The sequence below is a fragment of the Lissotriton vulgaris genome, chromosome 1_1 (assembly GCF_964263255.1).
Source record: "Lissotriton vulgaris chromosome 1_1, aLisVul1.2, whole genome shotgun sequence".
Classification (NCBI taxonomy): Eukaryota; Metazoa; Chordata; class Amphibia; order Caudata; family Salamandridae; genus Lissotriton; species Lissotriton vulgaris.
The window spans coordinates 1,012,414,446-1,012,427,316 of record NC_141685.1 but is presented as its reverse complement, the minus strand read 5'-3'; the positions used below and the strand labels follow the sequence as shown (position 1 = coordinate 1,012,427,316).

Below are 12,871 nucleotides of genomic sequence, written 5' to 3'. Positions count from 1 at the left end.
AACACACATGTGCACACAATACAAATACTCAAAGTACTTAGGATTTTGGGGCCAGATGTACGACCATTTTATTTAGCGCTTTGCAATTGGCGACCCATTGAGAATGGCAAATTGCGAGTCGCTAAATGAAATGTACAACAGTGTGTTTAACACTGTTTGGGGTTCCCAATGGGGTTGCAAATTGCGAGGCTCGTTAATATTAATGAGCCTCTCGCAATTTACGAGCCCATTGGGAATGCCAGCCCTCCCAGGGATGGTGGCCTGCTGGGCTCAGCAGACCACCATGTCTGGACTGCTTTTAAATAAAGCAGTTTAAAAAAAATAAAATGCAGCCTGTTTTCCATGCATTAAAAAAAAGAAAATGAAACGTTTTAGTTTCATTTTTTAAGGGCAAGCAGTGGTCCCTGGGACCACTGCCTGCCCTTAAAAAATAATTTTGCATGCGTTTGCAAAGGGGAAGGGGTCCCCTGGGGACCCCTTCCCATTTGCGAATGCATTACTATCTACTTGAAGTAAGTGATAATTGCGAGTGTTTTGCGACCGCAATTGCAGTCGCAAAACATTTGTACATGGTTTTGAGGATCGCTATTTGGATGGGAATGCCCCTTCCAAATAGCAAGTTGCAAAACATCAGTGTATAGAAAATGGTACATAAGGTAAGGAGACTGACTACAAGGTGTAGTATTACCATGTCATTCATACTGATAGGCATTTTTAAAGAGGGCTTGGTCTGGAAAAGCACAAACTCAGGATTCAGAACATAACACAGTGGCTAGCACTGACTTTTACATTAAAAATGTATTTCTTCCCAAATAAATCTTTTAATAGGTCTCTCTGCTAGATTACGATTATACAAGAAACTTTGCTGTTCTTTTAAAACTGCTGTCCACGGACCCCCTGGGAATGTGTCACGGACCCCTGGGGGTCGGGGGACCCCAGTTTGGGAAACACTGGACTAGGGGAATGTGGTGTAAAAAGGTACTGCTCTACGTTGGAAGGCATCTTACCTTTTGTCACGCAGTTTTCAAGTCTCCCAACAATCTCAACTATCAAAGAGTATCCCCTTGCCCCAGGGAGTTTCACAGGGATCAATCCTAAGTCACACTATTTAATCTACATGTGGGACCTCTGGCAGAGTTAGTGGAAAATAATAATGTAACCATTGTATTGTACACTGATGATACTCAGCTGATTGTGACACTATCCCAAAGCAGTGAACAGGCAGCGCCCAATTTTGCCAGGTGCTTAGAAGGGGTAGCAGAATGGATCTCCAATCACTGCCTAAAGCTGAACGGAAATAAAACAGAGGTAATGCTAGTGGGCAAAGTACCAAATATATGGTCCTCTGTGTGGTGGCCGGAAACATTAGGTCAAGTACCAACTCCCATAACAAAAGTAAAATATTTGGGAGTATGGTTCGACCCTAAATTGTCTTTCGACACCCAAATACAGAAAGTAGTGGGTAAATGTTTTGGTACTTTAAACATTTTGAGAAACATTCTGGGCCTGCTACCACCCAAAGAAAGGAAAACCATAGTACATGCCCTGGTAACTTCCTAATTGGTCTATGAGAATGTCCTCTATTTGGGAGCACCAAAAAAAGGGCTAGCCAAATTACAGGTGGTAAAAAAATGCAGCAGCCCGGCTGGTTCTGAATCTCCCTAGAAGAGCTTTGACAAAGAAAGCCGTGGCAGACCTGCATTGGCTGCCGGTGTAGAAAAGAGTACTATTCAAGTCAATGTGCGCTTGCCATAAAATTTTAGCAAAAAAAGGTCTGCCATACTTGCATCCTTTAATAACACAATATATTCCTGGCTGGAATATGCGATCTAAAGGAAGAGCATTGGTGACCGTTCGGAGAATACATAGTGCAAGAATGGGGGCACGGTCCTTCAGATACCTTGAAGCCAAGTCCTGGAACAGGCTCCCGGAAACCCTAAGAATGGAACCATGTGAACTAAAATTCTGAAAAAAACGCAAAACATGGTTATTCCCTCCTGTATCCTAATGGACTGTGTGTAGGGTTCTCGTGTAACTCAGGGGTGTTCCGCTGTATGTCTCATACGAGTAAGTCCGTCTAGCGCCGGGACGCGGCAGTGGCGTAACCATGCAATTTAGATATGGATAAATAAATAAATTATGGCCTATTCTCGCTAAACAAACAATCACTTTCATTCTTTTGGAAGGATTTGACTGTGCGGTACAACACCTCAATAGTGAGTAGAGGAGTGCATCATATTATTCACCAAATACTTCCCGTCTTTTATATGCTACAAACTATAATATTTTCCGTCCGTGCACATGATGGCCATATTACCTTCAAAATATTCAGATGTGAGAAACTACTTTCTCTGGAACCATGCTCTCAAGGTCAGCGATGGAAGAGATCAGTGGAGTTCCAACCTTCTGTTGCTTGGCTATGAAATCTGGATGCGGATCACATCACACCAGATTTGCAGCTCCATGGGGTCAGTCTATGGGAATCAAAGCTTTAGCAGTCCTGGATCAAGCAGCATCACAGGAATGGAAGATGAAGGTTCCCACAGCACAAGTGGTAAGCTAGGTGATGGTGATATTGGCGGTGGAGCTGCAGGCTAGGCTACTGAGGCATGATGGGATGCAGAGCTGCTTGAAGTGCCTTAAGGATGAAGGTGGAAGCAGGGTGTAGAAGCCCCTGAGAAGATCCCAGAAAGAAGGCAGTACAGTTGCCCTGTAGCAGGGAAACCTGTGATCGGGGACATATGTTGTACATTTCCTCTCCTCTCAACATGGCCCTCTGCTATCACTAAGCCTTTCTTCGTGTTCCTTCCTTCCCTTCCCTTCCAGAATATCTGCACATATTCTATCACGTTATAGATTGTGTTTTCCTAGATTGTCAGTTGTTCATCTGGTCAGCAGTTGAAGTGTTCGCTCGACTGTTCCTTCGAATAAATCTATGTTTCCTACCTTATGAAGTCTCTGTGCTGCTTTCTCCATTTACGACAATTTTGGCAACGATCTTCTGGAGCAGTGCTGACCAGACCAGTGAAGACGAGCTGTAGACGACGATCCGGAGCCATATCCTGAGTCCAGCTTGTCCAGAGAACAGCTTCGATGAACACTACTTTATCCCCACCATGCCTAGCTCACTCATGGACTTGGGCTCCTAAGACCCCATCTCTTAGAAAAAAGGTACAGGGTCCTTATGTTTTGTAAAGTGTGGCACCACCGTGGTCAAATTTTAAGAGCTCAAAGGTCGACCCACTGGGGCTCAGATTTTTATCCAAGTTCCCCCGAACAGTCAAAACACAATGGCTGCAAAATCTTAGAAGGATTCGATGATTAGTGGTCTCCTTCCAAAGAACTCTAGATCCTGCATCAAAAAGTCAGACTCCTCATCCTTGGATCCTTGGAGTTAGGTGGAACTCGATGCGGGCTGTCCAGTTACTAAGCCACAGAGCCATCAAAGAACAATCCTGAATTCAGGAATTATTTCATTAAGGACACAGGATTTTTCTGGTGTGAGCATCTATAACCTTCTCCCAGTGCACAGTGACCTCTGCCGCCTCATGAAAGCTTCCAAGCTTTCCTGATGGTCTCTCTTAGGGAGCTTTCGAATCAAACTATTGTGCTACTGTTTGAGCAGGATGCAGGAAGGCATCACGGCTGCACCACCAAGGATTTCTAGAGGACATCTTGGCTCATCACTGGGGATGATATCATGGTGCTTTGGAAGCCTGCCTGATGAAGGATGTGAAGCATCGCAGAATGATCCCCACATGAGCGAAGTGTGAGCCCAGGTTTGGATCTTGGGGTTGTCCCATTGAAGGGACTCTGTTAGAGTTGCTTCCCTTGTCATTGTATTACGTTTCTGGAGACAACAGTTCTCCAAAAATGGCTCATAAATGGAGTTTTCCCACATTCAGCTTCCTGTTAAAAATACATGCAACTAGACAGGAGTGAGATCTCTGTAAATGTTCAGAATTAAAAGATGTAACAGTCAGTCGCTCTCAGTGAAAAGAAACTCAGGTTGGCTCACTTCAGCAGAAAAAAATGAAAAGTGGAGAGGGGGAAGCAAGTGGACAGAATTTGGGTGCGAGAAATGCTGCACTTGTCCTTGAGCATTCTGATCATTGCCACTACAAAGGAAGATGCATCCATTCCCTTTTCCTACTCTGGGCTGAAATCCCCAATGTGAAAGGAAGAAACACAGACGCTAAGGATCTAAAGCAAGACTGTACTCCCTTTGAAGATAGTGAATCATTATTCTGGTTCACATACCCACAAATATGTGCTTTTGTTTCCCTGCAGCACATCTGCATGCTAGTTCCTCAGCCGTCAGTGCTGCATCAGATAACCTTAATAGCCTAACTGATGCAGTGGGTTTGGGATGGAGCTAAACATAGCTACAGTGTCAAGGGATACGGCACACTGACAAACTCAGCTTGTCTTTATAAAGCAAGTTCCAAGTCAATGCCAATCGGTTTGGATTCACTAAGGATCCAGTTCGTGGAGTAATGTAACCCGGATGGTTTCTTTCATAGACTCTGGCCCAGCAACTAAGCAACATGCATGTAACCTGGGTAACTGGTGCTTTGATGGGGCCCTTGTTCTTAGCAGGAGACACACGTTCCTTATCTATGTTGATCCCAGTTGGGAGTAATACCATCAGTTGCTGTATCCACATTCTTCCCACACTACACAAGTTTGTTTGATGTATACGGGTACATTTCTGCCTTTCCTAAAACACAGATTAATTTTTGAACATCCACTGCAAAAGAAAATGCCTCCATGTTCCACTGTGACAAAAGGGGGGGGCAAAAAGAGCAGCTGGAGAATGGTGCCACACTGGTTGGGGGAATGGCATTCCCACCCCCAAAGCACATGTAATACTGGACATACACAATACAATTACAAATTATGTTAAAATGCCTGAAAATTATAAAGGCAAAGGACAATCATTCATTACAAATAGGGAAACAAATATAATAAAATGGAAAAAGCGAAAGAAACAGTTGAAACCCAAACAAATTTGTTTTTATAATATTGAGGAAAGGATGACATTAAGGTGAGGGGCTTCGGGTGCCTTCTGGAGGTGACAGTCGAGTTTCAACCAATGTTAACTGAGAAGGCAAGGAGTAAAGGACAATATCTAAGTGGTTGGCTAAAGAAAGGGTAATTTTAAAAAGATCCGGAGGAATAATGGGAGCAGTAAAGAGGAAATTTATAATCAAAAGAAGAGTGATTAGTTGTTTTGGTGTAGGCCATCTACAAGAATCCTCACTAGAAGTACGAAAGGGGCCATGCAGTGTCCTCATACCCAATTTTACAACATGAAGATATCTGGTTGGTTGCAAATTCTAGTGTGACATTCATTAGATGACTTCTTGAAAGGAATATTTGACTAGGTGGGGACAGAGCGGTAAATGAGCAGCAATGTGTTTTGCATAAGGTGAGGCCTGAAAAGAAGACACACACCCCATTTCTGTAAATGCATATTTGCTCAAAGATTGCCAAATTTGTAACTTTTTTGACTCACCTGCTCCTCCTGGTCGTTGACGATCACCAGGTGAGCACCGTAATTCAGGCAGAACTGTTTAGCCAATTCCCAGGTGCGATCAGTTGATGAGAAGTAGTAGCAAGCTTTCCTGAACCACCTCCAGCCAGACGGACAGGACACACAGATGGACTCTGGATAGGGAAATGTGACATGCTAATCAGATGAAGAGCCACAACAAGATATTGGGACTCCTACAAAAGTGTCTGGGTTTTAAATGAGCATCGCATTTAGGGATATAAGAAAGGTCTGGTGGCTAAGGTATATTGGAGCTGATTATGATGTCAGTCGCAGCTGCCTCCGACCAACATCTCTGCAGTTGCGTAACCGAACAACCTCGGTCTGAAAACCACAATTGTGATGCGACCGCAAACTCCCATTTCCCTATGGAAGCTTGTGCGGCTCTCATAGAGAAATTGGAGTTACTGTAAATCCCTTGACCGCGTAGAGGCTGCAGAAGAAGGGGGGAAATAACACCATATATGCAGGGTCAGACTGGGCAGAAAATAGGCTTAGACACCAAAATATAAGTAGCCCCGCTTAGTGAATCGGATGGCTAAAAAAGTGGAAAGTGGCCCGCATTTGCAAATTAGAGCAGTTTTGGACTTGAAAAGACTGACGGGCCAATTCACAAAGGCCTCTGAACTTGTGGTGGAGGACCTGTTGTCGAGGCAGGGGGCCCACACTCATGGTGGTGGTCACCCACTATGGCTTCAGGCCTCCGCCACAAGTGCAGATGCTCTTTGTGAATCGGCCCCACTGTGTAAGTGTTTGCAAGGTATGGGTGACTTCATGCAGTTGTTTTTGCTGCAGGCAATGTTGTAGTGATATCAGGGAAACTAACAGTAAAATAACAGTCAAGCCAGATAATAAAACAGGCCCACAAATAGCCAAAAAAGCAGCCCAAAGGGCTTGGCTAAAATGGCGACCTAGGAGGACGTTTCTCTCGGAGGCTCCCCCATGTCGGTCCCCTCTCACCGGCTCTTTCTGGCGCAAATTCATCATGAATGCCCGAGAGTGACGGGGATCCAAGCTGAAACACTGCGCCTGCCTCTGAGAGCAATTCTGAGCATCTGGGGCCACGGGGAAAGCTTGCTCTAATCTGCGGCCGGCAGCCGCAAAATGGCGCCCTGAGGGCTACGGCGCTGTATCGGCCAGGCCCGAGGCTGGCGGGGTGAGTCCCGAACCTCAAAGGCCCGGCGGATTGGAGAGCACACCTCAGGCATCGGTGTGCTGCCCCCGGCTGCGGCCCGAGTCGTGCGGGAGCTCCGGCGGCCAGCTGATAACCTCCACGAGCAGCGAGAGGTGGTGGGGCGGCAGAGCACGAGGAGGCGTGAAAATCGAGGCCCGGTGTGGAGCGGCCTTGTCTGGCGCGGGCGTGGGCCGCCCTACCGGCTGCCTAGCACACCCTCAGGTGCTGGCTCTGCGGGGGTGGCGGAGAGCCCCCACCAGTGAGGAGCTTGGAGGAGGACTGCGCGACTTCCCCAAAAGGCAGTGAGCAGCGCAGTGCGAGGGATAAGGCCCGGGCGCCCGTGTGTCTGGGTGGGCCCCGATGCCGATGTGACTGCGAGGGCCTCCTGGAGGGGTGAAGGCCTGGGACCTGCTGCCGCGACACCCTCGCCAACACGTGAAGTCCCCCTCCATTTAGGGCGCTGCATCGGTGCTCCAGCTACAGACCAAGGCACTAATTGAGGTGGCACTAACTGTGTCCCGGCCCCCCCCGCAAGAGGGCCTAAGCCACACTCATGAGACTTTTGGGGCCATCGCAGGCAGGGGGTAGCGGCTTAAGGAGGGAGAAACCGCGCAGCACAGCGCAATTGGCCAGCACCGGAGATTTGAGGGGACATGGTGCCTCTTCAATCTGACGACACCTTCACAGCGTCACAGCACTGTTTGGAGCCTGCTGGGGGGACACAAAGCCAAGGGAACTCTTCCCCACCCTCTCCAACTGACGCACTGACTCAGAGGAGCTTGCAGTTTGTTGCTCCTGCTCCATGCCTAAACACACGCGGTCCTGTTGCAGGGGCCAGTACAGGACGTCTCCATCTTCCAGGAGAGGATTACCTTGAGGGGTCGGCAATGAACCATGGCCAGCGCGGGGAGGAGAGGCGAGCGCACGCTCACTGACATGCTCCTCAAGGGTCCCCCCAAGGGAGGGAAGGGGGTCACCTCTCCAGCGGTGTCAAAGCAACTCACTGATCAGGGAGACGGGGGGTGCCCATCACCAAATCATTCCTGGAATCCTCATTCAACTCTCTGCGGGAGGATTTTCAATCATTAAAGCAAGAAATGGCCAGGGAGTTTCGCGAGGTACGCATGAGGTGGATGGTCTGGGGTACAGGGTTGCGGCCGTCGTAGACTCGGTCAGACCAGGAGTGAAGAAGTGGAACAACTTCAGCAAGAACTTATCCACCTCCGAGAGCAACAGGTTGACCTGAAAGCACAAACAGAGGATCTTGAAAACAACATTCGGGTCCGGGGTGTACCATCCACTGCAGAAGGGTCAAACATCATGTGAGAAATAACAATCCAAGTCCAAGGCCGAAGGGAGCCAGCTGCATCCGGGGTTCTGCCAACGGGTCAGGTTACAAAGATAGAACGACCACGCTTCATTAACCATGCATTTTTGACGAGCGAGACGTTATAACGTCCAAACTATTTTCCAAAAGGAGTCTCCTCGCCTCGCATGAAGCTGAACTAAAATTGTCGTTACTCGCAGCTGCAACAAGTAATGATTGTCCCTACCCATAAGCGACTCTAACTTTCCCATTGGGTAGCCAATACCTCATTTTAATAGACTATTGCACCTTCCAACTGAATGACCGGAATCAACTTTTTGGACTTATAAACTCTATTCCCAGGGTTTTCTCGACCTTGTTTTTAAACCATTGGACAAATAGAGAAGAGATTTGTAACATGCTCCTGCACTTTGCCCTCGCATAAATACATTAGAGCTTGTTGATGGTTAAAGTCCTGATGAAGGCATATTGTATATGTCGAAACGCGTTGACTGGATACCATTTGACCACTTTTTTATCTGTTTTGTGAATACATATGTATCATTATTTTTATCAATTGTGATTAATGTACTTAATTTTTATTATCCCCTTTTTATCAAATTAAACTATGAATATTTTTTCTAACTGAGCTAGTTTGTTTGTTTAATCTATTGTGTATTTTCCTCAGTGTATGCCTGGGATTGTTATTTCTCACATATTGTTTACCCTGTCCCAGGATATTTATCCTCATCAGGGGGTCCTTGCTACCTACAGCCGAAGGGTCAAACATCACCAGCCACTTGCAGGAAATGTTTTGGGACATTCTGGGGGAATGGGCGGACTTTGACATTCTCATAGACAGAGCACACAGAGTGGGTCTGGCGCGATGCGCGTGCGCCCCCCCCGCCGGACATGCTGGCTTTTCTCCCAGATTTCCCCTTGAAGGAAAGGATTCTGGGGGACGCCCGTCAGAAACAGCCTCTCAAATACCAGGGGCACCCAGTGGCCTTATTTCAGGACCTCTCAGCCATCACGCTTCAAAAACAGGAAGGCATTTAAAGTCGTCACGACATTCCTGTGGGACAAAGGGGTCCCCTACTCCTGGGGTCACCCCTTCCGCCAGATTTTCAAGTGGAACGGGGCCCTGCATCAACTGAGATCACTCCGGGACACCTGCTCCCTGTTGAGCATCTAGCAAGAGGAGGGTTCTGCATCGCCGGGTCCTTCACAGCAGCCATCGAGGAGCAGGTGGCAAAGAGTCGGCCACAGATGCACACCCAAAGCGGAACTGAAACCAGATCCTGTCACCATTGCCCAGGAACGGGCCCTGGCCATCCACGAGGTTTCAAAGGACACAACCTCCGCAGCCTAACTTCTTAAAGAGATGGGGTTTCTTTAGCAATACGACGATGCTAGTTCGGGGGGGAGCGGGCGGGGGGCCAGAGAGATCGCCAATGTTACACGCTCCTTTTCAGAACTTTAACACAGGCCTGTGTTACTAGGCCTGGGACTATGACACCATGTGGGGAAGGTTTTGTTGGGGTTAGGGTGGGGGTGGCAAGGGAGGACTTGGGTACTTACCTCTTGATGGGAGTTGGGGGACGAGTTCAAGTGGCTTGGGGGTTGTTGGGGAAGGGGAGATGGGAGGGCGGATGGTTGGGTTTGGGGTCGCGAGCTGGGTGTGCTGCGGGCAGTGGTGGGGCGGGTGGGAACCAGTGTGCCGATAGGGGCTGAGGCCCATGTGCAGGGTACAGTGCGACAGGAGGTGAACAGGCTGAGCAAGGAGTACCCCCCTGCAGGGCGATGTCTGTAGCCGAGTTGAAAATCCTTACAATGAATGCGAAAGGGCTCAATAACCCAATTAAGCGGCGCGCTGTCTTGTCATACTTAGAAAACTCAGGGGCCGCAATTTGCTTACTCCAATAAATGCTCTTACTCACCAAGGATTGGCACAGGATGAGATCCCGCACGTTCCGCCAACAGTTTTTCTCTTCCAGACCCGACAAGAAGGCGGGGTTGCGATTCTCATTGCCAAACACTTTCAAGGCCAGGTGGGAGACAAGGTCCGGGAGATCAAAGGCAGGCTTCTGGCTCACAGTATCACAGCGGGAGGCATGACCATGATGGTGGGATCCCTCCATGCCCCGAACACAGGTCAGGAACCTTTTTTCAAGAATGCCGTCGGAGGCCTTACGCTCACCGACCCCTTCCTACTTCTGGGGGGGGGGCACAACCTGGTGATGGATAAGGAGGAAGACAGATCGGGTCACGGCTTTGGCAGGGCAGGCGCCATTTCGGCAACTGGGAAGGAATGGCTAGCACAGAGAGGGCTGAGGGACATGTGGCGCATCAAACACCCCAATGCCTCACACTACACTTTTTATTCCCACGTGAATCATACGTAAGCTGGATTAGACCACTTCATAGGCTCCTCTGCATTGGAGACCCGGGTAGTGGATGTGGACATCATCCCAGCTGCCATCTCCGATCATGAAGCCGTGGAAATAACACTCAGAGTCCCGCACACCAAGAGACTACCCAGTCGGTGGAGGTTGAGGGAACCCCTCCTGCAGCATAAGGAGATAGTTCACCAACTCCGTAAATGCATCACTGATTATCTCGAGCTTAATGACCGGTCGGACACGCCGGTGGCGACTGTGTGGGGGGCATTAAAAGCTGTGGCGAATTGATAGACATTTCGGCAGCAGAGGTCAAAGACCGCAAGGCCAAACGAGAATATCTAACAACCAGGGTGGGTGAATTGGAACGAGTGTACAGCCGCACGGGAGCTCCAAGTATTTGGAAACAGTGAAAGTCGCCAGGGCTCAACTGGCCAGCTTGGACACGGACCGGGCCGAGTACGCCACTCTTAGACTACGTCACACATACTATGTGAGGGGGAACAAAACGGGACGCCTCCTTGTGAGTGTGCTTCGGCTAAAGTCCAGCGCTCAAAAATATTAACCTTACGCAACAAAGAAGGGGAGGAGTTCCACGACGAGGCACAAATAGCGGGTGCATTCAGGGTCTTCTATGCTTCTCTCTACAGGGCCGATCCTACGCAAGGAGGCGGGGCCGACGCCTACCTGCGCGTCACAGCCGGCACAGCACTGAACTCAGCGAGCGCAGGGTCCTTAGATGGGCCCATCAGAATCGAGGAGGTGGTTAGCGCCATCTCCCCACTCAAGCCCCTGAAATCACCGGGTCCGGATGGTTTCTCCTTCGGCTTCTACAAACTCTTTTGCCCGATACTCGCTCCGGTTCTTACCAAACTCTTCAACTCATTCCAGGGGCCCGGCTCCATTCCATCCAACATGCTGGAAGAGGACATCATAGTGCTGCCTAAGCAGGGCAAGGATCCCTCCCAGTGCTCCGCCTACCGACCGATCTACTACTTAATCTCGACTTCAAACTTTTCACGGAAATACTAGCCTCAAGGCTCGGCCCTTGTCTCCGGGGGATTATAGAGCCAGACCAGTCAGACAATGTAGTGATAATACCAAGCGCATCCTACACTTAGTCGACAAAGCCCACTTCCAACAATCGGACTCCGTTCTCCTGGCCATTGACTCCGAGAAGGCGTTCGACCGAGTTGACTGGGGCTTTCTCGAAAAAGTTTTGTCACACTTTGAGGTTGTGGGAACGCTTTCGGGCGTGGGTTGCAAGCTGCTATACCATCACCCACAGGCACGGATCCATATCAATGGACTGAGCTCACGCCCCTTTGAAATCCAACGGGGCACCAGACAGGGATGCCCACTCTCACCCCTCTTATTCGCGCTCTACATCGAGCTGCTAGCACAAAGGGTTTGCGATAACCCAAGGTGAAGGTGATCAGTGTACCCTTGGCAGGCAACAATGTGCACAAAAAAGCGTGTACGGAGTCCTTTGTAAGAAGTGCGGGATGGACTCTTTGTACAAGGTGCTACACCTGTGGGTAGAAGTGCTGGATGTGGTTGTGCTGTCGTTGTGCAACATGGTGGGGGGCGATAATTGTGCAGGGTGCAGGACCAGTCTGAATGCTCTTGGCCTTTCGTACGACTGAGGCAGGGGGGGGTCGAGGGCAGTGCCGGGTCGGACGCGGTGCTTGCGGCCGCTCGGGCGGACAGAATAGGGCGCGTTGGGGCGGTCTGTGTGGGTCAGGCATGGCGATGAGAGAGTGCTTGGAGATGGTGGCTTGGGCGGCACGGATAGAGGACTCACATTGCTCAGAAGGGGGTTTGGCGCACACGCTTCCTCGTTGGAGAGTGGGTGGGTTTGGACAGGCAAAGTGGGGCCCTGGCCTGCTAATGGCTGTGGCGTTTTACATTTTGGGGGGGCTCAGTCGTGTTCCGTTTGTTGACCTGGTTGGTGTGGCAGAGGGGCGTGTCCGGGTGATTTCTTGGGAGGCGGCCGGCTGAACATGGAGCATTGCTGGTTATGCCAGGGTCGGAGCCCGCGGGGTGCCAGGCGGCCGCGCATGCATGGCATGGTCTTAAGTAAAAATGGGGCATTTATAAAGCCCTTCGCCCGCTCTACACTTCATGTAAGGTAGTCAGTAAATGCCCGCAGCGTAACTTACATGCCGGAATGGACTTGCCCCATCGCCCTTGACTGCCGTAGGTGGTGATGGGCATCAAAAGTGCCTAGCGAGGAAGCTCCAAAGGGCTGTAATTGAGGTCCGGTAGAGTGTACAGCGCCTTGAAGACCAGAGGCACTGTCCCGTTGAATTGTACTTTGGGTTTGGGGCAGAAGGGGGAGAGCACTTATACAAGAGGCCCTTCCACCCAAGGAGTAAGTTTGCAATTCGGGGTGGGCATGCTGGGCACGGATGGACACGAAGACACGGAGGGATAGA

At 49.6% G+C, this 12,871-nt stretch overlaps 1 protein-coding gene across 2 annotated transcripts in view; it reads right to left on the bottom strand.

The window, feature by feature from the left end:
* LOC147748414 (hepatic lectin-like) overlaps nt 1–12,871 on the bottom strand; it is a 156,058-nt gene that overhangs the window by 25,893 nt on the left and 117,294 nt on the right. For both annotated transcript variants that reach the window (XM_086961264.1, XM_086961272.1), the window contains one exon: nt 5,519–5,670. In XM_086961264.1, the coding sequence (XP_086817390.1) occupies nt 5,519–5,670 (152 nt within the window). The remainder of the gene's footprint in view (nt 1–5,518; nt 5,671–12,871) is intronic.